General features: G+C 43.5%; 1 protein-coding gene across 2 annotated transcripts in view; it reads right to left on the bottom strand.

The window, feature by feature from the left end:
- The window catches only part of Crim1 (cysteine rich transmembrane BMP regulator 1), a 179,786-nt gene that overhangs the window by 55,710 nt on the left and 99,157 nt on the right, over window positions 1–24,919 (bottom strand). For both annotated transcript variants that reach the window (XM_021186083.2, XM_029471628.1), the window contains 3 exons: window positions 21,138–21,259; window positions 11,056–11,238; window positions 8,577–8,774 (listed from right to left, as the gene is read on the bottom strand). In XM_021186083.2, the coding sequence (XP_021041742.1) occupies window positions 8,577–8,774; window positions 11,056–11,238; window positions 21,138–21,259 (503 nt within the window). The remainder of the gene's footprint in view (window positions 1–8,576; window positions 8,775–11,055; window positions 11,239–21,137; window positions 21,260–24,919) is intronic.

Below are 24,919 nucleotides of genomic sequence, written 5' to 3'. Positions count from 1 at the left end.
GAGACACTCCTTTTCCTTCGTCCTGTCCCTATCAAGCTTGCATGGGATTTTATTTAGTAAAATAAAGCACAGACCACATTCTGCTAAGCCTTTGAGACCATCTCCCGGGGTCTGTACCCTGTTTTCCATCATAGACCTCATGATATGAAATAATTCTGGTCTTGTAAGGAACACTGAAGAATATTCCTTGAAACAGCTTAAAACAGGGTCATCATAAACGGAGATAGAGGTCTAAATGATTAAAACTACGTTGTACTGATCACTGTCTATTTCAAAGATTCTTTCTATAGACAAATTATCTTGGTCTAATTTATTTGTAACCACATTGCAGGAAACACCTGCACCCATTTTAGTCCATGTCTCTAAGCCTCTAAGAGTGTTTCATAGTAGGTGAACTGGTATGCTTTTAAAGAAATGAGTCAGGAATTGTACTTACAGATAAGTATTATTAATAAGTCGAACTCACTTCCAGTGGCTGGACGCCTGTGCTGAAATGCAGCTCATGCTAAGAATTCTATTTGAAACTTGTCTTCAGCCACTCTCTGAGCAAATTAACTGTGTCACAGAAGACAAAGGACCTTTATTTTACTGTCACTTTTCTGTTTTTTTCTGAACAGTTTTACCAAGCAAGATCACCTGTCTCCTCCCCCCCCCCCGCCCCCCATGCTGACATGAGTGACTTCAGCTATTTCTGAAAGTCTAGTAAATCTTCAGAGTCAGGGCATAGAAAGCAGCGGGCAGCTGACTGGATGTGCAAGCATACAAGTCAGTATCAGAACAGAAGCATCGAACAAACGGACACACTAAAACCAACCAACCAACCAACCAACCAACCAACCAAACAAACAAACAAAAAAGCCCTTGGTTACTGTACTCCCAGAACAGGCATACAAGTCGCTTGCATAATTATTTTGAAAGGAGGAACACTTGACTGTGTAAGTGCTACCATGCTCAAAAATAATTTCATTAAATAAGCAGGCCTTGCAGTCTCAATGGCAATAAGCAAGCAGAAGCCCTGGAACAGTGTCTCTAGGTGCTTTCAATAGAGATGTGCCAAGGACAGCCCTTCCCTGAGAACTGAGGCAGACAGAAGTGGCAGCAGAAGGTGAGGGTTTTAAACATAAGAAGGCCAAGCGATGCCATTGCCAGCAAAGTACCGTTTCTTCAATGTTGGAAACTATGGTTACTAGTTAAAATGTCAAACCCTCTTTTGTTGACAAAAGCTCAAAGGGAACCAGTTCTGTCCCTGACTGAGCCGTACTGTAAGGGCAAGAGATTCTTTCTGAAGGGCATGCCTCCTAATAACGTTCATTAACTTCTGTTTGGTTGCCTAAGAGTTGTCTCTTATCCAAAAACAGTTGAACGCCGGCTCAAAAAGAGATTGTGTTTATTTAAGCTTGTTGGAAAAACATTCCTATCATTTCAAGAATGACTAAATATTTTTCATTCACATAGTTCGCATTCCAGACTATGTTTTCCTGCCTCTGTTGATTACATGAAAATTAGCAGGCCCGGTCTGATCTATTAGATGCAATTATTACTGTCTTCCCGAGAAAACCACGAGGCTCCTTAGCAATAATCCCGTTTAAGGTACAGGAGGCAGACAGGAGGGGCAGACAGAGAGGAGCTCACCCCTGTATGCTGCTTCAGCCAGAAAATGTTCAACAGACATGACTGCTGGACCTGGGGACTTAGAAGCAGAGCCTGTGCATCAGCTCTGAGCAAGTATGAGTGATTCGGGCAGCAAGCCTTTGAAGAGCTTAAGGACCACAGTCGTTTGTGTTTGCAGAACTTTGATCACCCTGGTGGTTTTATTCAAATCAAGTGCAAAGTAGAAGGCTCAAGCTTGTCTGTGTGGAGCAGACAATGCAACCTGGCTGGGAGCAAGGGTAAACATGTCTTCCCAGCTAAATGACTTCTGCACATGTTGGTTCACACCTGTTTAGCTCCCATGATATGTGGTGGATACCTAGAGAGCTGCTTGTGGAATGTGCACAGCTATGAAAAAAAAATCATAAAATTTGACAAGTCATAGTTAGTCTGATGGGGAGGGTCTTTTACATCCATTTCATCTATACTGGAATACTATCTTCAATATCTCAAGGTATTTTAAACGATCAGAGAAAAAAACCAAAGTACCAAAAAAATTTATGACTGAAGTGCTCTGGCACTTAGGTTTAAGACCTTAGGGTAACACACGGTCATTTGGCATCCAACATATGACCTTATTTGGACAAGGAGAAAATAGACTGTGTTATATTTTAATTCCCATTTATGGAATATGTTTCCAGGACATTCAGAGTTAAAAGATGAAACAGCGTGCCTAACGGTCTTGAGGATATTACAAGTATTTTATTATTCTTGGCTTACTAATAATAGTAGCATCGATGGCACAAAAAAATGCCACCCATGAACTGAGTTTTGATCCCTGTTATGTAGCAGAATGCTAATGACATGTGACTCTGTGACATCTCTGACTTCCCTGCCCTTCTGGGGGTCAGCCCAACTCCCCTTCACTCCCCACTACTGAGGCAGCAGCTTTAATCAACTGAGATACTGTGCAGAAAGGAACGTTATGGCCAAGGCGGGGCTGGAAACATTTTTTTTTTCTTGTTTCAAGGAATTCCCACCCAGATATGTGCCTGGTACAGAATTTTCTGGCAGGCCAGTTGAAATCTCACTCGAAGGGCAGCTTGATTCAAACTGTCCTGTCAACATTCACTAGAAGGAACAAACCACTCCTAGAGACAGTGAGGGCAGAGGTTAAGGAAGGCACTGACAGCTCACAGACCTCCAGTGAGCTGGAGGAGCATGGCGTGAGATTTCTGATGCTGAGGTGAAGTGGTTACCTAACCCTATACAGGTAAAGACAAGCTTAATGTCTAATCCTCGGTGTCCCAGGCAAAACCATGATGAGCCCTTAAGTAAGACATCCAAGATAGCCAGGAGTAAGGAAAAAAAAGTTGATTTTCTGGCTCAATCACATTCCGTCTTAAATCCAGAGACCTGGGGGTTGGGAGGAAGAAGGGCCCAAACAGTGTGCATGTCTTATTCTTCTATAAGAGTTTATGAAGTCCAGGTGACCAGAGTTACAGGGTCTGCCTGACACCCAGCAGTATGTCTGATAACAGCTCTACCAACAAGGCTGCTTTAACTTACTGTGGGAAAACTTACAACAAATATGGAGACCGAATAATAAGACGGGCCCTCATGCACTTGACTTTGAAAGCCTATAAATAGCTTTGCCTACCTACTCTGAGACAAAAATTAAATTTCGCTTTGGTATCAGAGAAAACCATAAAAGAATGGGGAGGAAAGGAAATTCCCTCACTGGCCATTGGAACGGTGAATACCACCTTCAACAGTGTGACCTAAGTTCTTACTTCTTGGAAAGCCATAGACTCTGGAGTTGCCTCCAAAATCCTCAAGGTCGCAGGAATCATCCCTTTGTCCCCACAGGAAACTCTGCATGAGCCAGGAGAATACTCAGGTCATAGTGGTCAGCTGGGTGGGTCAACCACACCCAAAATGAGATAGCAGATACAAGCTTCAGGTCACCTTGTAATTCTTATCTCTTGTACTGGGTGTCACTGGTAAGTTATCTGTTTTCTTACTCAGTAAGTATATCGCACATCTTAGCAGCATGTTTGCTTCAACGTCTTAGTTTACCTTCAACTAAAAAAGTTTTTTTGTTTTATTTTTCTTTAAAGATAGGTTCTGCATGACATTAACAATTGGCTGAGGCAGCTTATGTATGTGATAGGATGGGAAGGAAATGACCAAATTATTAACAATTACAATAATGACTAATGTGGCATAAAGGTATCATTCTTGCCTGTGTAAAAAAGTAACCCACAGTGAGACATCTGCACACACACAGTGTGCCCCCAAAGCAGCATATATCAAAGAGGACACTTGGCTTTGGCTCCTGAGCCTGGGGACACCTCAGTGAAGCTCTGAAACTCAACCTTAGTCGGTGAACCAGGAAAGAACCAACTTCAGGCTATACACCAGTCCTGAAAGGCCTAATGGGTCACCACTGGGAGGGAGCCTAGAGCAGTGTGCCTGGCATAACCTCCAAGTAGGCAAAGGGAAGCTGGTCCAAGTCACCTGGGGCAACAGGCCCACTGCATGTCAGGCATAGGTGACATTGCATTCTGAGTTCAAAATGTGTTTCACACGAGCATCCCAAAGTTGTCCTTTCTTCAACTGGTTGGGGGCCAGATGGCTGTCTTGACTCTGGGTATGGTGAGCCTTTCTTCTTAGCCCATTTCTCAGATAAGGAGCCTTGAGGAAAGTACTTAGTCTGCTACCCCATTCCATTTCTCCTTCCTTCCTCCTTGCTGACCCTGTTCATTTATCATTCATCACTCACGTATAGTCATCATGTAATAATTCAAAAGAACACAGGCCATTCCTTGTCCACCAGGGATGTGGCCTCTCTCTTGGAGTGCAGTGTACTGTCCTGAGGAAGTGTGTGTGCAAAGTCCAGAGACTGGGCTTTGAGGCCACAGGACTGCTATATGCCTGCTGTATGGCCCAGAGCTAATTAAATAACCTCCAGGCTGTGAGCCCCATGACAGTACATTGGAATCCTAGCACGTGCATTCAGGATTCAGGGTCAGACGATATGCTGCTCTCACTATACTCAGGTCTGGCATATGGTGGGTGAGCAAGCACTGTTAGTTACTAAGGACTGCATGTAAGATGAGGCCCATCCCCTTGTCCTTTCCATTTAAAAATTTAGATTTTAAAAAAGACAGGGACAAGGACCTTCACGTATGTACTTACACCTCATATCTATTCCATGTGCTTCTGCATTAGTTCTTTTTGAGTGAAATTAAAACTAATGAGAATAGCCAGGTGTGATGGTGCACACCTTTAATCCCAGAGGCAAAGGCAGGTGGATATCTGATATCTGAGTTCCAGTGATCGGACCAAAGCACTCTTTGTCAAGGCAGAGAGGGCGGCTGAGGGCAGCCTGGTCTAAAGAGTGAGTTCCAGAAAGATAGCCAGCAGGGCTACACAGAGAAACCCCGTGTCAAACCAAACCAAACCAAACCAAACCAAACCAAACCAAACCAAACCAAACCAAACCAAACCAAACCAAACCACAAAGCAAAGGAGACTTGTGAGCAGGAAGAAATGTAGAGAAAAGCCAGCAAGGCAAAATCAGAGGATTCAGTCAGTTTCAAGCATACAGCCTGAATGGCTTAGGCTTATCTGTATGCCCGAATTGGGTGTTGACAATAACTTGCTAAGACTTCAGTTTGAGAGTACTTAAGTGCCAACTTATAAGGCACTTAAGGACTTGCGGTCAAGTTAGCTGTCAAGTGACAGCCTTGTCTTCAAGGGTCCCCAGATTCATGCTCAGGTCCTGTGGGAGTAGCCTATCATGCTGTTCCTTGGAAGGTAGGAGACTTTAGTAACAATGACAGCCCCAGGGTTCCCTCTTCCTGGAAGTCCTACCTAACATGCTGTATTTGGCAATTTGTGAGTTATTTCGGCAACATTTGAAAACCACAATACCTGTGTAGGGTTGACTCTTCTAATTTTATATTCTGAGGACCTTGAGACAAAGCCTAAAGCTGAGGGCCGTCTCTAGTCATGCAAGTGTGTGTGGGGGGGGAGTTTACTCCGGGTCTGAGCTGAACACACATCAGTAATTCTGTTTGTCTGTAAATGATTTGGGCTGATGGCTCCTTTATTATTCAGCAACACATTGGGATTTTTGTTGTTATTGCTTCTTTCCTATCTCATACCGTTCTTTTGCTATTCTGAGATCACTCAGAATTACACTTAATAATGCACTGGAATAGCTACTGAGAAAAATGTCTTCAAATGGTTGCATATATTTTTCTTGGACTCCATAGAATAAGACCCTCTCATCTCACAGGCTTTAAAAAAACCTTTAGTTATAGTTATTATTACTTATCAGCAACTTTTCATTATCAGTCTCTGAATTTTGATTTAATATGAAAAAGCCATTCTGCCATTATTACTCCGCGCAGTGGCAATCACTGGAGAGCTAATACCACCATCCTAGACCAAGGTCGCTATGCAGCTCAAGTAAAAACCAAAACAAGAAATGTAAGCCACGTGAGTTCTCTACGGAGTAGAAAACACAGTCTTCTGCAAGGTTTGCTTAGGACAGAGACTAAGGAGGAGCCAGCAGGAGTTTCGAGGAGGTGACCAAGCATTCTTTGTCAAGGCAGAGAGGGCTGCTGAGGCAGGAGACTGGAGAAGGCGATTCTGACTGAGTCTCAAGGGGACCTGCTTCTGAGGGTTATGAACTGTGGGTGAGGGTCTGTGGGTAATCATATCCCAAATGGGTATAGCAATTGCCCAAACTGCAAATCATCTCTTACCATACCACACAACTCCCGTCTTTCCCTGATATCGGGCCAAAAGCCAGGAATGGGTGAAGATTCATAAAGCAAGGGGAAGCACGGAGTTCAAGGCCAGCAGGAAAAGCAAAATAAAAATGGGATTTCAACTACGCCATGTGATGGCAATGTATGTAATCTCACTAAGCCTTCATGTCCTCATCTCTGAAATGGGACACTAAGGCCTTTAGCGTGGAGCCATACAAAGGGTGCACAAAGTTTGGTACAGGTGTCATGCCCACACCCCCAACGTCTCAGCACGGCCCATGCCTCTTCTGTTCCCTGGTTTAATTGAAAACTCAGCCCCAGGGTGCTCTTTGGAGTGTCTCGTAATTACCTCTGTCTTGTCTAGGTTGGAGGTGGTTCTCCATTAAGCTTTCGTATTAATGGCTCACTCACACATAACTCTTTTCTTAAGGTGTCAAGAATTAGGTCAGAACTCTGTGTAGACGCCACAGAACCCAAACAGGAAGTGACCCCCCCCCCCAACAGTGGCCAGCCAGGCACCTACAACCCAAGACTAAAAGATCAACTGCACACATATTCTGGTGGCTGTGTCCACTTAACTTTTGTTGGGAACACCTTCCCCACCCCAGTAACAAACTCTAAAAGTTTCATTTTGAATCTAGGCAGTGCCACTTGAAGCTAGAAAGGCTGTTTTTTTTTTGGAAAACTGGGCTGTGCGATTATGGTTTTTGTTTTGCCATCTTTATCTCTGGGATATAAATAGTCCAGGTTGACAACAGACTGGCCTTAGTTCTTAGGGTTGGGCACTTCCACATTAGCCCAGTCTTGTCAAGGTCTACTGGGGAACAGTACATCTTTGCAGACGTTCCTCTTTGTAGCTTCAAAATGCTGTGTGTGGGGGTGGGGAGGGGGGAGGTCCGTGCAAATCTGTCGCCTGGAAGCTATAGAGTCGGAGGGTTGGCCACTGTACTCTGTGTAGGTAACAGTGGCAGGGCTGGCAATGTCAACAATTCAAGAGTCCTCCAGCTTCCATTCTTTTTAAAAACAAAACAAAACCCATGATTTTTAAGGTCTTAAGCAAATCTAGTCCTTCTAAGGCTGATGACTCCATTCACTAAACTGATGCTTAATTTACTAAAATTCAGATACTACCAAAGGATTTCTTGATACCATATGTCATGGCCCTAGGGGCAAACCTAGTTCTAATATCCTGTTGAAGGAACACAGCAATCCAACGGATGACTCCTAATGACATGTTGCTGATCAGTGTGTTACTCAGCCCTCATTGGAGGAGTTTCCTCCTATTAACACACACACACACATACACACACACACATATGCACACACGCGCACACACACACACACACACTGTTCATACTAAAAAAGACCTTAATTAGATCATTTTCTATCTTAACTGTGTGTTTTACAAATTCTACAAGGATCCATTTTCAACATACATTTTTACTTCTATCCTTTATTTTACTATGCAAAATTGTTTCTTGAGCATGGATTCCCCCATTGGCTGTGTCAGCATAAACAGTCCTTTCCTATGAGGACTGGTAAGGGTGAGTTAAGTATGTATACAAAGTACCTTCTCACAGTACAGGAAATGCACTGGGTAGCAGCTGGCTCAGAGACAGGCGCCTAGCACGCCTCAGCCACTTCGTCTTGAGCAAGAAAAGACACAGCAAATGTGGGGAGCCAGCCTAGAAGGCAAAGAATTAGAGAACCCAGCAGCCTCATGTCAGCCTTAGTGGTAGGCAGATGGGTGCTCAGAATGAGGCACAGGCCTGTGTGACCTGCCTTTGAGGACGCTGGCATTTTCTCCTGGCAGTCAGCATTCTTCAGCTACGTGGTATTTCGCAAGTTGAAAGTACGGTACCTAAGTTGCAGCTCTAACTCCTGATTTTTATTTCCTTGTCTTGACCTTTGGGTATTAAGTAGGCTCGAAGTGAACCGAGTCAAAATATAAGCATCCTTGTGCTGTGTAATGTATTCAGACAAGCACAACGCAATGATAGAGTAAGGCCCATGTGACTCTATTTGCAACACTTCTCCCTAATGACGAATTTGGGCTGCATAATAAATTTGCCTGCAACTGGTAACGGCACGAAGCAGACATTACACCCAAGGAAATAAAAAAGGGAAACGAGACCATACTGGCCAACGCTTCTTCCAACAGGAGGAGGTGTGCCAGATGCTCATTAGAACTGTAGTGCTTACCTTCACACACGGGGCAACACTCCCCGGGCACTTTCACCGGGTGCATGCAGCTCTGCCCGCAGGCCGTGGCCACGCAGTGAGGTTCTCCATTGATACACTGGCAGAAGGTACAGTCATCTTCCCGCCACCGGTCCCCGTGGGCGCGGATCTGGCCATTGGCATAGCAGCCAGCGGGGTTGTTAAGAGGATAGATGGGATCTAGAGCAAAGCATGAGTTCAGAATGAGATGAAGCCTTGAGAATCTGACCTCTGCCTGTACCTGCACCTGAAGACAGTTTCCTCCCGTCTCCATCCCTCAACATTATTCCATCTCCTATCAGTGGAAGCCGGGGACTAACACGAAGGGGTCCCTGAGACGACATCCAAAGGCAGCAGTCATAAGGGATTTCTACCTTCTCAACCTGAAACTAGTATCAGGATGAACGTGACCTAGAAACAGGTATGCAGGTGCCATTGCTCCTCAGGTGGGCAAAGAGTGGGGACAGAGACAAGGTCGGGTACTTGGAAAACACAGGCCCATTTGAGATTCTGAGAAAGTCTCCTGAGATGTTAGTATTAAATAGTTTACACCATGATTTCACCATGATTTCTGGAAGGCAGAAAGAGCTTGTCCACTGAACTGGAATGGTACTGTTGCTTCTGGAACTAAGTTAGCTCACTCTGACAATATCTATAAGTCCATAAGGATACCGGCAAGGAACACATAAGGTTCTCAATACAGCCTTGACCAGGGCAAGGCTGGTCTGAACATCCCATGGGTCTCCGGGGTCCCCGGGAGGGGGACTGAACTTACACCATTTTCCTTGCCATAATTTGGGCAGCTAAGTAACAGACAAGGTTGAAGGACAGAATTAGACAAGGCTACCATAAAAAGGAATATTCTGAAATGATTGACAAGAACATAAATAGTGGATGCAAAAATATCCCTAAGTACCCCTGTAAGGAGGACCATAGAAAGATTACTCCATTCTCTTTACTAAAAATACGTCAAAGCTGGCGTCAACAAGTAAGAACAGAGAGCCCAGGTCAAGTTCAGAGGTTAGTGTTTGTTCTAATGAGGCGGAGGGTTTTATACACAAGTTAGATGGATGTGGTCAATAGCCCTCAGGTAGCCAGGGCTTTCTCAAGTCCTTCAAAGAAAATATTACAATGCATAGGCCACTCTGCTTTGAGCTTGGTTCTGAATTCTGGGAAGGGGGAGGTAATCAGATGACTGTGCAGGCAGCTCAATAACACTATGAACATAGAGGTTCCAATCTGTTTTAAAAGCGCTAACTGTGATGTAGTTTCTGACTCTTTTGCAAACCAAGGTTGGTTAGAGAACAATCAATTGGGAAAGTTAAAAGTCTGCAGCAATTTTCTTTTTTTAAATCCTCGGCGACACATAAAACCTGAACTACTTTTCTCCTGTCTTGGCTAAAATATTTTTTTCCGAGCAAGGAGAGGACTCATTATTATGAACAACTGCTCTCGGTGTTAGGAACAGAGATGTCCTACTTTAGGGACTTCAGGACATCAGGACTGTATGATAAATACAGCACAGACATCAAACGGATTTTAAGGGGGAAAGTATAGAACTGAACAGGCCACTGTGCCCTTGTGCTTTGTGAGTGAAGGACAGTCACAGATCTCTGGACTAAAGATCTGTGACCCAATCAGGACAACACGGTTCAAGTGACTGACCCCATCTGAAAACAGTATGTGGTCAGATGACACAGCAGGCTGAAAGAGCCTGAAAGAATTCCTGGACCATTGCTCTTGGCATCCCATTGCTCCTGGCATCCTTGCAAAGTCAGTTTTATCTTTGGTTTTTATGTACTTCAGCTTTCTGGTACTTAAGGGGATGGGGTGTGGTGGATGCGAATCACGTAGTAGGCCTGAATTTTCACTACTTATGACTTGCTGAGGCGGGATGAGTCTGCTGCAGGAATATGCAAATACCACTGCTTGAACAAGAGAGGGATACAGAATCAACACGTCCCCTAGAAGTCACATGTGACACATGCCTGGTCCTGAAGCTGCTGCTGCTGCTGCCTCACCCATCTGCAACTTGACTCTAATTAACACCCCTTTTCCAGGGAAAAATGGCAGTAGGGTCCTGGGTCTGAGCTGACTGGACTAGACAGATGGTGATGGCTGTATTAACTCTAGCTGAGCAATCCATGGACAGGAGATGAGGAATTCCAATGCCAGGGTGTAGACCAAAGAGTGATCCCTGTACTTGGTTACCACTACAGCTGTGTGGGAGAAACAGAAAGCAACCAGGGAAATCACATGTCACCTTGTAGAACCTGTGACAGAGGACGGTGCTTAAAGCAGAGTTTTCCTCAGGGAAGAATTTCCAGGCACTCCTCAGGGGTCACTACCAACTTCTAAAAGAGACCACTCACTACCCAGGGACTTCTTTAAGATTCCTCTAAATTAGACTGGTTTTGAAATAAAAGCTCTGAGCTGTACAGCCTCCAGGGAGCTCACCCACCTTCACACACAGGGCAACACTCCCCCTCAGGCACATAGTATCTTTCGCAGTTCAGTTCCCCACACTGCGCCGTGAAGCAGATGGAGACACCCCCCTGGCATCGGCAGAACCGACAGTTGTCCATTCGAAACATGTCTCCGTCGTAATACTCCACGCTGTTGAACACGCAGGCTGGCTTTGTTTCTGCAAAGAGTCAAAACAGAGGAGGCATGTGGGAGGGGGCGTATCTCATGGGGACCCACCCATACGCCAAGAACTACACACACTACAACAAAGATGCTAAGAGGAGAGAAAGAATCTTCCCGGAGTATCCAATGCTACATAGTCAACTCTGAATTCAAATACATAAGAGTAACACTAGGTGGATTGAGTTGGTTGTATTTATATTGTATGCTCGCTTTCTTTGTCTCTCTTCCTGTCTGTCTGTCTCTCTTTCTCTTTGAAAGAGGCCATGGTTTCAAGAGGGAATAAGGTGGGAAGGGAGATACATGGGAAGAAATTTGAAGGACGAACAGAACGAGAGGAAATGATGTAATTATATTCAAGAATAATAATCATAACAAAACAAAGCACGTTTGAGGTCATTTTTAAGTGGTGTCTTTGTGTGCCTTTGAGACAGCCTTTATACAGTTCTGTCAGCAGGAAGTTATAGTTTGGTGGAAACTTTTTACTGAACTGACTGTATCTCTCAGAGAGACTAGCACACAGTGACATACAAACAAAACACACAGTTACCCTGTTCACACAGAGGAGCTGAAATGCTGCTTGTCAGGGTCTGCACTGACTTCCTCCCACCTAATGGGCAGCTCTAGGACCATGACACTCACTTGTATACGAGATCATATTTACTCTGCTAAATAACTCTCTTTGAATAACCATCCTGTTCCCACTCTGGGTTTGGTTCCTGCTTCCAAAGGTTTAGTCAGGGCTTTCGGTGGGCTTTTCTGTCCCTCTCGTATGCTCTCCTTTTTGTTTGTTTTTTGTTTTGTTTTCTTTTTTTTCGAGACAGGGTTTCTCTGTGTAGCCCTGGCTGTCCTGGAACTCACCCTGTAGACCAGGCTGGCCTCGAACTCAGAAATCTGCCTTCCTTTTCCTCCCAAGTGCTGGGATTAAAGGGGTGCGCCACCACTGCACCGCTGGTATGCTTTCCTTGGTTTTTGTAATTATTAGTGCTTGACCATCAACATCCATAACTTTGTTTAATCTCAATACAAAGCTATGATGCACAGTTCTCTTTATTTTTAATTTTTTATTTGCATTGGTGTTTCATCTGCATGTATGACTAAGTTAGGGTGTTGGGTCCCCTGGAACTGGGGTTATAGGCATATGTGATCTGCCATGTGTGTGGTGGGAATTGAACCTGGGTCCTTTGGAAGAACAGCAGTGCTCTTAACTTCTGAGCCATGTCTCCAGTTCCTATGATGGAGGTACTATCATGAGTTTAGAAGCAAGCGAATTCTAGATCATTTGTTTAAAAATTACATATCTAGCAAATGGCAGAAACCACAGCCCACCAGCAGAAAGCTTGCACTCTACAGTCTGTCTCTTGGCTATGTTCTGCTAGAGAGTAATAATTCAATATTTAAAACAGTTTGATATTTTACAAGGCCAAAGATTTTTGCTGAAAACCAATTCCAACCTGACAAAAGACACCACCAGAAAACAAATCTATAGATGAGTATATCTCTTGTGAATGAGACTAACATTCTCAAAGATCCTCCTAGCAGACCACATCCTATGACATATACATGGGGTCAAACACCATGACTAACTGGCATTTATTATGTAATGCAGGATAGGTTTAATTATTAAAATATCAGCTATTTCCATAAGATGTGTCAACTGAATAAAGGACTGCAACTCTCAACTACAGCACCTTCTCAAATGATGGAGAATACACAAATACCCAAAAGATATACAAACTCTGCCATTAAAAAAAAAAAAAAACCCAAAACACTCAAGAGTAAGGAATAGGAAGAAACTTTGTTAACTCGGTAAACAGCACTGTACATTGTTAACTCGGTAAACAGCACTGTACATTATTAACTTAGTAAACAGCACTGTACATTATTAACTCGGTAAACAACACTGTATACTCAACTCCTCCCAGCACCCTAGGACTGTGCTGTGAAGATCTGGCTACTGAGATGCACATGGCTTATAAGGACACAAACTTCACCAGCTGATTAATCCATTAAGGTCATTGCCAAATGAACCACTAGTGGAGCCTTTTGCTAGAGAAACTTGGGCATGCCTTTAAGGGGTGTATCTTATCCCTGGACCGTCCTCTTTCTCTCGTGATCTTTGGCTGCTATGCCTCTTTTTCCTGATGCTACTGCCTTGCCATAGCCCTAAGAGCAATGTAGCCAGACAATGAACATGAAACCATGAGCCAAAATAAGTCTTTTCTTTATAATCTGTGTTTCTTAAGTGTTTCTTTTCTTCCACAGTGGGCAAAGGAAGCCAACACAATAATCTATAAGGACTCACAAATAACATCATACTTAGCAATGGTGAAAGACTGAAGTTTCGCCCCCAGAACCAAGAAAAAAACCAATGATATCTCTTCTTAGCACATCAGGATAACATTATATTGGAAGTTCTAGCCAAGATAATCAAGGAAAGAAAATAAGTAGAAGGCATCAGAGTGGAAAAGAAAAATTAATCCTATATCTAGATGTATATGACATGATCTTGAAGACAGAAAAATCACTGAAAACTCTATTGGATATTATAAATGACTTCAGCAAGGTTACAGGGGACAAACTGCAATATATGAAAATTGGATCTCTATACAATTTCAATAAGCACTCATAAAATAAAGTTTAAAAATCCCATTTCCCAATCAAATTAGAAAGAATATTTACAAAAAAAAAAGTACAGTGCTTATACTCTGAAGTCAACCTTCCTAAAGAATACACTCATTAAAGAAATTAAAGAGTTCTAGATAAACAGACACAGATTAAAAGGCAGTATTAAGATAAAAATGTTCACCAAATTAATAGAATACCCAATGTCAACCGTATCAAAATCCTACCTCATTCTTTTGTTTAACTTGACTCTGCTTTCATAAACTCTTATGGAAACATAATTAGGAATTTACAAAATAATGATTAAAGGAAAAAGGAAGTTGAAGGATTCACACCTCTTGATTTCCAAAGGTGACCCACTGATGGAGTGACCAAGACAGTGTGGTGCCAGTGTAAAGAGACGACGCATGACACGTGTGGAGTTTAGAACTCAGAAATGAACTCTCAGTACACAGGTTTTTGAGAATACTGCCAGGGCCATTTGATGAGTAGAAAGAGAAAAATGGCGGAAAGACAACTACATATTCACAGGCTGAGGAATGACCATTAGTCTCCTCATCTTCTCTGCCTCTCATCAATAACAGATTATTAAGTGAGTTACTATAGGAATGAACACTCTTTCTAGACTCTAAAATCATGTCAACTGGGATTCCAAAACCCTCAGGAGAACTATTCAAAGAGGCTACAAAAGGGTGATTCACCTTTCTCACTTACTTTTTATATTTTAATACATCTTGCCAAACACAGAAGCACTGGAGTTGACAGGTACCATAAAATGCACAAGTAGACCTATATTATCAGAAGTGAAACACCGGTCTTACATATACAAAACTAACTGAAAATGAATCTGAGCACTGTGGCCTAAATCTAAGTCACAATTATGGCCTTCTTAGAAAAGACAGAAATGACTCTTGGTAATCCTAGAAGACGCAATGGCTTCTTGGATTTGACACCAAAAGACTGCACAAGAAATGACTACAGTCCATTAGACTCGGGCTATGCCTGTGTTTCCAAGGGTTCTGTCATGAAAAAAAATGTGACAGTCACCAGTGTGGGGATGGCACCGTTAAACGATAAGGAAAACACACCTGAGCAACATAATCCATAACCCAGGTAGAAAAACCCAACTAGAATGGGAAAGTATTCTAGAAGATGGCTCTCCAGGTCAGATTCAGTTCAAAGCACTGGATACACACACGCAATGTGGCTTGTGCTGTCAGTTATTAGAAGAATACAAAGTGAAAGAAAAATTTCCCACCTACTGAGAAGACTGCAACAGAACAAAACAAGACACAGGTGGTAACAAGTGCGGATGTGGACAGAAAGACAGTAGTACTCTCCCACTGCTAGTAGGGAAGACGTAAAGTTACAGCTTTGATGAGACGTTCCTCAACATACTAAATTTACCACAAGATAAGTAATTCCATCTGTAGTCACACGAGTGGTGCTAATGTTGGTTTTCTTCAGTGATATTTAGATGTAATACTTCTCCCCTTGCCCCCCAAAAAACTAGTATTATTTTAAACAGAATTCTTATGCTAGCTCAAAATTTTTCTGTATGCTTGTAGTTACCTATTTATCTAATCTAGACCTTGAAGGACATCCACAGTTAGACTACAAATAGCAAAAAGTGCATAAGACAGGACCACGGGCCTGTACAGTCTCCTACATCTTCTCCACACCTCAATCCATAATCGTTTATTAAGGGAGTTATTATGTGAGTAAGCAATCTTTCTAGACTTCAAAATCATGTCAACTGAGATTCAAAAAAAAAAAAAAAAAAAAACCAAACCTCAAGGAGCTCATGAAAACTATTCAAAGAGGCTACAAAATGCTGATTCACACTTCTATGTTAAATAAGCCAAATGTGCTGGCTGGGGAGTATGGCAAGTACTGTACTCTAACAAAGCACGCTAAAAAATAAACTAAGCCAACCAATATTAATTATTTAGCTGAGTTAATCAACCATGTATGCCGTAGGGGTGAAGCCACAAATCTCCACCCAGTATTTGAAAAAGGAAGGGCAGAGATGCTGGTCAAGCCCAAAGCTGCTGCATGATCCGTCCTCATGGTGGCGAGGCATGTAGACATTTATACAATAGAGACTTGATTGATAGGAGGATGGGGTCAGTTAGCCGACCAGCCAAAGCACAGATCAGGATGGTGGCCGGTAGGAGGGTCAAGCTTCAGAGAGCTGGAGAGTCTCCAAAAGTACAGCTCAGGGAGCTACCTTTAGGGTAAGCCTTTCTGGATTGAAAGAAACCCAATCAGCAAAATGAAGTCTCTCTTGTTGAGAAGAAATTAATAAGAACATTTGAAACAAGTGTATAATGCAAGGAGCAGTGCCCGATTATTTCTTCATCTGTTGAGGAGGATGTGAACCTTCGAATGGTGAGGAGCGAAGCCACGCCTCTCCACAGAAAGAGTGATATAGGCCGATGTGGAACAGAAGCAGTACCAGGTGGCACTTGTTCTCCTCAGTGTGGAAGTGTCTTTCAGTGACTTTCCCTATGTGTTTATGTGTGTTGCTGGATGCGTCTACATTCTGTAACCTACTCTTCCATCCAACAGTCCGCAGCTCTTGAGAGAGAGAGAGCCATAATATAGATGGTTTGAAAACTCAAGTCCCTGCCAAATCACACTGATTGACAGATCAGTGTCAAAGGGAAATGATGACAGACAGAACTTCAGAGCCAATGTGAAGGGGGCACCCCTCTCCCCACCTAGTCTAGCCCAGGTTAACTCCTGTCTCATCTTTTCTTCAGCCTCTTAGTTGAGCTCAGCCTTTTCCACTGTGGGGTGACCTGTGCAAGAAATCAATGGACAGGAAACACAGAGCAAAGGGGTGACAGATGGAGGTGGATGGACAACTCAAAAAATGTCCCTCTAACTCACTGATATGTCCCTCATAGTTTAATGACTGATGTCATTAAAAGAGCAGACATAAAGACTTCCAAGTAACGGAAGGATGAACAAACCTTGTCTTTTGGATGCTTAGGTCTATGCTGGGGTAAGCCAAGGAAATGGTCAATACTTAAAAGAAGGCACAAAAGCTCCTCATGATCACTAGCTTACTAAGGCCCCGGGGAACAATAGGAGTGCACAATAAATACACACCAAACAGTCTGTCCGTCTGTCTGTCTGTCTATGCACTGGATTCTCTCTATTTCCTTACTGGAAGACATGATGAGCTTGGACTACCACCCAGACTTGGGGTTCTTAAAGTCTTTAGTAACTGCTTTCTTTACTAACGGGTTGCAGGTTGGTAACGGGTTTGTAGGCCAACATCTTACATGATAAGAAAGCTGGATTGGGGTGTATCTTTCCTGTGAGTGACTTGACTTAGTCAAGATCCTTAGCCATTACTGTTCATTGCAATGCTCTTCTTTCATATAGCATCACAGGGACGGGCAGATGTCTCGAATGGTACAAATGACAGGCTAAAACCACAAGTCACACTGCCTCCTGCCCTCTTCTTATGAATTTATCCCATATTCATCTTAGACTGCTCTGGGTTAATCATATGCACACAAGTGACCCTCTTTTGTCTCTCCCACCTTCCATCACTCTTGGCACGCTGGAGAAATCAAGGCTCTCTTTCTTTTATTCCAGTAGTAGACTCTTACATTGTTAAGTATAGATTGACCTCAAGCTAAACATATTAAATATTAGTATGTTCCTAATACCGTAATACCACAGCCAACTTTACTGACTTACTTGGGGAACAAATTATAAAACTAAGTCACACCGGAAAAGCTAGTTGCTGATGCTGTCACTCAAACCTAATGTATTTCTCTACGTGCCTGGCGTACACACTGGGAAGCTGTACGCTTGGCTGCTGTTCACTTCCGCATTCTATACCCTGTGTCTCAACAGCCAGAGCCTATGTACTGAGAGGTGGGTCATTCCTAAGATGACTGGGAAGATAGGACACCTTAGAGCAGACAGGCACGTGCACCCGTGAGGTCAGCAGGCTGATAAAGCATTTGTCTGGGAGCCCGAGCAGATACAGTTGTTTCTTGAAGGAGGTGGCTGGCTGTTTACCACCCAGTCATACACTTGACCCGTGGTTTCTGACGTCACCTCATGAGCCTTATTCTCAGAGTAAGCTCTGTATCCGAGAAGCTCACGGCAAACTTGTGCAGTCACTCTCTTCTCCTTCTGTCAACACAGAGCCAAACCAGGTTTATAGAGGAAGCTCTCTGGTGAACTTAGGAGCTTTTGAATTTATCTGCGACCATTTTTAAAATTTACACCTTTGTTTTAATGTATGTTTAAAAAAACCAAAAAAACAACGTAAGCCCATGGGTCAACTCAGGCACCAAGTCCTGGGTTGCTGTGACATCTCTGCCCCTGAATGCAACCTCGACTGGAGTCTTCCTTAGACATACTGGTTTCTCTATTTGTGCTGCTGAAATCACTGAACACAGAACTTAGTGCTCAGGGCTGCCTTCTTAATTTCCATGTGAGAAAAAAAATGCCACTAGGGACTATATGTGGCTTTGTCCAGCAGGCCGTTTGCCTCTACAAATAAGAACTGTGTATCTGACTCTATATCCTTTTACATTTTAATGATGGGAAGTTGTGGGGTGGGGGGGTCAGGCCGGCATGGCGTGATGTTTAATTCTGGCAAATACATAAACTATACATACCCACAAGCCTGCATACTTGTGTATACTTGGTTTAATTTTCACTTTCCACTTTTGCTGACAACCCTATGACTATTCTTTTCTTTTCTAATTAATATTTAACCACTATGTTATTAAACCTGTTCTCAGGGTATACCTGCCCCAAGTCTTTGTGGATAGGCAAGTTACTCTCTTCTGTTTTCATCCCTCTACCTGTTTATCCTTTTTCTGATCCCTCCCTCTTACACACACACACACACACACAAAGAGAGAGGGGGTAAAGGGGAGGGGGTGAGGAGAGAGCAAGCTTAGCTTTTCTAAGTGATAATTACGAACCTTTAATTATAGTATCTATATTATAGCATCTTTTAATGGTGAGGTTGTGACACAGGTAATATTTTCCAATCACCTGGGTGACAAAACATATTCACATACAAATACATGTGGATGTATATATTTATGTCAAAATAAGTAAGATATGGGCAAAGATAGATTGTCCTTAAAAATATCCTATAGAAGTGAATTGTAGATCTTATAGGATTATAGTTACTGTTCAGTCTTATACACCTGAACTGCCAATATAGCAAAGACAATGTACACCAGGATAGGAAGCATATTAACGATGACTCTGCAAATTTATGCTGAGAAGAAAGAAGCTACTATAGCAAACTCTGGGTCTCTGCTTTGTTGTCAGACGGTCAACTCTACCCTTAAGGTCAAGGGTAAGCAAGGACAAGCCATGAAGACTCCTATCAAGTCATGGAGAAGAAGGGACAGTCAATGTTCTGACCGATAGGAAGGCGTGGTGCTCGGCTTTCTAGAATCAAGAAGCAAAGAAAGAAAATGGAAGATCTTCCTTATCCACAGAAATGAGGCAAATATTCTCACAGTGGGCGTTCTTTCCAGAAGAGAAAAGGACATCAGATCCAAGTGTTGGACAGTGAAACAGTGGGTGCTCCCGTGGAGTGACCCCTCTGCAAGCCAGCCACTTCTCAAGGGTGCAAAGATGGCTGTCAATTGGATCATTCACTTGCTTAAATCTGGAAAACCTAGGGACCCCCTGAGACACATAAAAAACCAATGTATGGGGGCATGTGATGGGATAGACTACCCTCTTCTGGCAGTTCTCCTTATAGAACGAGTGACAGACAGCAGCAGTGAGAAGAAGCACATGCGAGATGCTGCATGCCCTGGGCTGAGGGGCCATGATTACGGCTTCGAGTGGTACAAGAATTACGGCACATGTTAAGTATTCACCGAAAACGGTGAAAGGTAAGCATTCACAGAATATCACCCATCATAAATCACACCCATAGCACCGCCAGAGGGAAAAGGTCTGCTTGTCCACTGGCTGCTATTTACCAGACAGAACCACCGACTGGGTGGTAACAAGACTGATGGGAGGTACTTCAAAGAGATTTAAGCACATGGGACTTTCCCCACGCCTTCCCTCGTAGGCCGCTATTTATAAAATCGGTGTATCAGGATGCTTACTCTAGCCTTACTGTCTCCATCCTCCACCGTCGTCACCCATAATGTTCTGTGAGTGCGGGCAGAATGTGAGCACACAGAATAATCAAGACTATTTATACTCGAGGTATAAGTCCTAGTACTCTCTTCATTCTAGAGTCGTTGAACGGAGGCCACCAGGGAGGCTACGAGCCTTTCCCAGTTACACAGCAAGAGAGGGGACCGTTACCTGACTTTGTTTGGTCTGAGGTTGTTCTTAACCAGCAAGCCACACTATCCGTGTTTCCCCAGTGCAAAGCAAAGCAACACAACCCATGACCTTGTGACTGGAAAATGCAAGGTTACAGGGATTCAACTTTAGCAAGACCTCTTTGTAGAGGAGGGACCTGAGAGCGACCTTCCCAAGCCTGGATTCTCCCAGGCAGTATGCACTGCCAGTCTCCGAGTATCTGATGCATTTTGTCATGGTTGCTTAACTCTGCCTACTTTCATCCAGGCATAGCCCGTGGCTGTCGTCTATGCAATTATTTTGTTGTTGTTGTTGTTGTGTTTTCCTGACAATTCCAACAGAGAAGTACACTTCAGGTTTTCTACTCTCCCAACATCTAGCTTTAATAAACATCAAGTCGCCAAATTCCGAGCTGTCTTGAGAAGAGTGAGGGTAAGAGGCAGATTCTGTTGAAGGACATCTTCTCGAAGGCCAGGTCTAAAGCTGACCAAGATAGGGTCCCACACACTGATCAAAGACGTTCTCTACCATAGAAACACTGCCCTGGAAGAACAAGGTCTTTTCTATTTCAAATTGTGCTAGCTCCCATGAGGTTCCAGTTAGATTATCTCCTGACAGCAATGGGGACAGGGCACTGGATGACACAGAAAGTATGTAATAGGCTCTATGTTCCCTCCCTTTCCCTGACATTCCCAAATTGAACTTTTGACAGATCTTATCATATAATCTGCTACTGAGTGTCTGAGGTTCCCTGTGACAATATGACAGTTCCCTTCCTATCTTTCTTAGCCACACAGTGACTAAGCAAACCTCCTCTCTGAGTGATCTTCAGCATGTCCCTAAGTATGCACCCTGCCCTCACTGGTGGAAATAGCTAGGTTGACCCTCCCTCCTCCTCCTGCTTTCAAATGTACACTCTCTGAGAACAAGAGAAACCCCACGTACCATTAACACATTCAAAGACATCACAGCACTTTCCAGGTGTCCCATCTCCACGAGAGACTATTCGGGGAGTAGATCCCACCTCACAAACGGGAAAACCACATAAGCCAGAGAGACACTCGCATCTGTAACCAAAGAAAAGGGAAGGAAAACCCCATGAATAAATAACAACACAGAAGTCGGGAGACCCCCAAACAAAGTGGCAAGTACCTACTCTACGTGATACAACCTGGTTACCTGGTATGATGAAGGGATGAGGGAACGATTGTGCTAGTAAGTAACTCTCCAAATAACCACATCTCATGTCATTCATATATATATGTGTGTGTGTGTGTGTATGCGTGTATGTGTGTATATGTGCGCGTATATGTATGTGTGTATATATGTGTGTATATATATGTGTGTGTGTATGCGTGTATGTGTGTATATATGTGTGTATATATATGTGTGTGTGTATGCGTGTATGTGTGTATATGTGCATGTATATATATGTGTGTGTGTATGTGTGTATATGTGTATATGTGTGCGTATATGTATGTATGTATATATGTGTGTATATATATGTGTGTATGTGTATATATACACACATATACACACATACATATATATGGCCCCACTTTAACTTTGCCCAGTTTGGAATATACATTTCACCTCCTTTCTTCATTAACCAGGTGGTACTCACTGCAACACTTTCAGATGATGCAAGGCCATCTCTATACACACAGGTCAGGGATGCTCACAAGGAATGAGTGTTCCCTCCATTCAGTAGCCCCAGGCTGCAGCCTTGTTTCTAGAGATGGGTAGGCATCTTCTAGAGGTTTTTATCCCCTCCTCAATTAAGTTCTTGGCTTTCTTGTCACCTTGAGCAGGTACTTAATTTACATTTTCGTGCCAAAGACTGAAGTCTCTTTATACACAGAAGAATGTACGGCTTAAGTAAATGGACTTTGCGACCGCTGTCTTTGGAAGCAGGGAGTTTTGATTTCTTGAATTCTAAGCTACCACAGGTGCATGGATCTTTGCATACAGGGATGAGGAGGTATTTCCTGAGCAATGATCTCTGGTCATTGCTGACTTTAAATCTGCTGTGAAATCTGTCTAAACACAGGAGCCGATAAATAGAGGCAAGTGAAGAAATCAAGCGTCTTACTAAGATGCTCAGGCAGCTGGAGCCCAGCATACAGACGTAGCAATGAGAGACAGGGAAACAGCTGCTGGCCTCTGGAAGACAGAGTGAGATGCCAGATTGAATTGAAAGGGGTAAATAGGGCTGTCCTTAAGAGAAAGACAGTGGAAGGAAATATGTGGGTTTCTATGTATAGTGGGGGTGGTGATACAATCAGGGAAGAATTACTAATAGATTCTTTACTTCTGCTTTTCCCCCCTTTCTTGTTTGAGTGATTGGTTTATTCTCCTACTGTTTGAATCCTTGATAAATTAAATTATGCATACAGTCCTCGACTATCTCAATAATCAGGCCCAGAGTTTCAATGACATTTACACTTGACCCCAAACTAAAATGAAAATGAAGTTAAAGTTTGTATCAAAGACCATTAAGAGCCACTGGATACACAGGTACCCTGTGTCAAATGGACATAAATGAATGCAGTAGCCACCCCTGCCAATTACCAGGGGAATGTGCTGAGCTGTCCTCAGAGGACCAGTAGGGACACTGCAGGCTTGCCTTCCTCCTCGGAGCCCCAGGCTATGTTTGTATCTGTCAGCCTGGATTCACAGACAGGAGCCTAGCATAAATGTCGTCTGAGTGGCTCCACCCCAGCAGATGACCGAGACAGATGCAAAGACCCACAGCCAAGCATTAGAGCAAGCTTGGGAAGTCTTGTGGAAGAGTTGGGGGAAGGACTGAGGAACCTGGAAGGGATAGGGCTCCACAAAAGACCAACAGAATCAACTATCTTGGACCCTTGGGGAATCCTGAAGACTGAATCACCAACCAAAGAGTGTTCAAGGGCTGGACCAAGGCGCCCTGCACATGTGCATCAGATGTGCAGCTTGGTCTTCATGTGAGACCCCCAACAACTGGAGCAAGGGCTACCCCTGAATCTGTTGCTTTTCTGTGGATGCTGTTCCCCTAATTGGGCTGCCATGTCTGATCTTAAATGAGAGAGGATGTGCCTCGTTCTGCAGTGACTTGTTGGTATGCAGGGGGGCACCTCCTCCTCCTCAGAGAGGTAAGGGGGAAGGGTGGTGGGAGGAGGGGCCATGTGAGGCGGGTACTTGGAAAAGAGGGGGGCTGCGAGCGATCGGGATGTAAAGTGAGTAAATAAATTAATGAATGAAAAGGAAAAAGCCACTGGAGAGATGTGAATGAGACACTGTGCCCTCCATTCCTCTTTGAGTTCTTCTACATGCGATGATGGTTAGATTCCTGAGGGAACGGGAGTGAAAACCTCACTAATGCTTTACTGTAATCATATTTTTGTCTACATTTTAAGACAAATGCCTGCTTGTTTTACAGGTGGAGTTTTGTATCCCTGAAGTACAACGACCTTCTAGGGCTGAGTTCTATGAACTGGCCTTGTAGCATAGAGTATGGTAATTCCATAGTCCTTCATGCTCAAGTGCTTAGCCACTACAGTTTTAAGCACACAGTCATATTGCTATGATCAGAGCTGGGCATATTTCTTACACAACTATACAACTTAAATTCTTCATACTGAGGGGCCACACCTGATTCCTAGTACCTTGGTACAATTAAAACTGATGGCATCCTACAAGAATAGCTAACTGTTTCTGCTGCATCTTCTAGATGCACGTTCTGCCTGGCGATAGGTTGGAGATTGTCATTCTTAAACACCCAAGAGCACACGTATGCCCCAAAAGTACTTCTTCTGGTGTTGTTCTCGAACATTCTAGTACCCCCTTCTGTCTGAATACTTATGTGCACTTCTCGGCTGGACCCTCTGCTGGACTGTGGGAAGTCACATCACACGGAACATCATGACTAACCTTGCCCTAGATCTACCACATTTCCCGGTGTCCACACGCCCCTGTTATTAGCCTTAGAGACTCATAAAAGCACCATGTAAACGAACTAAAAACTACTCAAAAAATGCTTAGCAAACTCACTTAGAAAAGGAAGCTCTTTTTTTCTCTGACAATTTCTACCGAGATTAAATGGTTGATTGTTAGTAGGTTGGGGTGTTCTTGGCTCCTCTCCTCTTACCTACCCCCAGGTGCCAGCACACGCTTCGGACCTGGTGCCATCCTTTGACTTCTGATAAGAGTCCTCTGAACCTAAAATTAGCACTTTAAAAATGAATGAACTGAGGAAGGACTCTGAAAAGGCAAACATCTGGACTCAGACCTGAAATATCTTGCACACCTGTTGTAAGGCTTAGATCTTGCAAAAATGTCTTTTTTTGTGTGTGTGTGTGGTCAGGTTGAAACTGACCCAATAGCAATTTCCTACAGCTGAACACCATGCACATGCATCCTCTGCTCACAGGTCTCCCTCATTTGTCCAGGTAGCCATTAATACAACCCCTACCCCCAGTTTGCCCACACCATACAGATGTACATATTCCTGCTCTCTGTGCTTTCCATGTGAAGAAGCGGGACTTTCTTTTGAGTCCCTTGGAGGAAGCGCTGAAGCATGCTGAGTGACCTTTGTCCTCACCCCCTCCTTTGCTATCATTTCTTTACCCCCCCCCCAACCTTCCCCTCCCTCCTACCCCAATCCCTGGGTAAGAGCAAGCAAGGCAAAAGAGAAAACAGATGGATTAAGAAACTAACATGAGACAGATGCTTAGCATGGTTGATGT

Source organism: Mus caroli, chromosome 17, assembly GCF_900094665.2.
Source record: "Mus caroli chromosome 17, CAROLI_EIJ_v1.1, whole genome shotgun sequence".
Taxonomy (NCBI): domain Eukaryota; kingdom Metazoa; phylum Chordata; class Mammalia; order Rodentia; family Muridae; genus Mus; species Mus caroli.
Note: the sequence above shows the minus strand (reverse complement) of the source record. Positions and strands in the feature narration are given on the sequence as shown.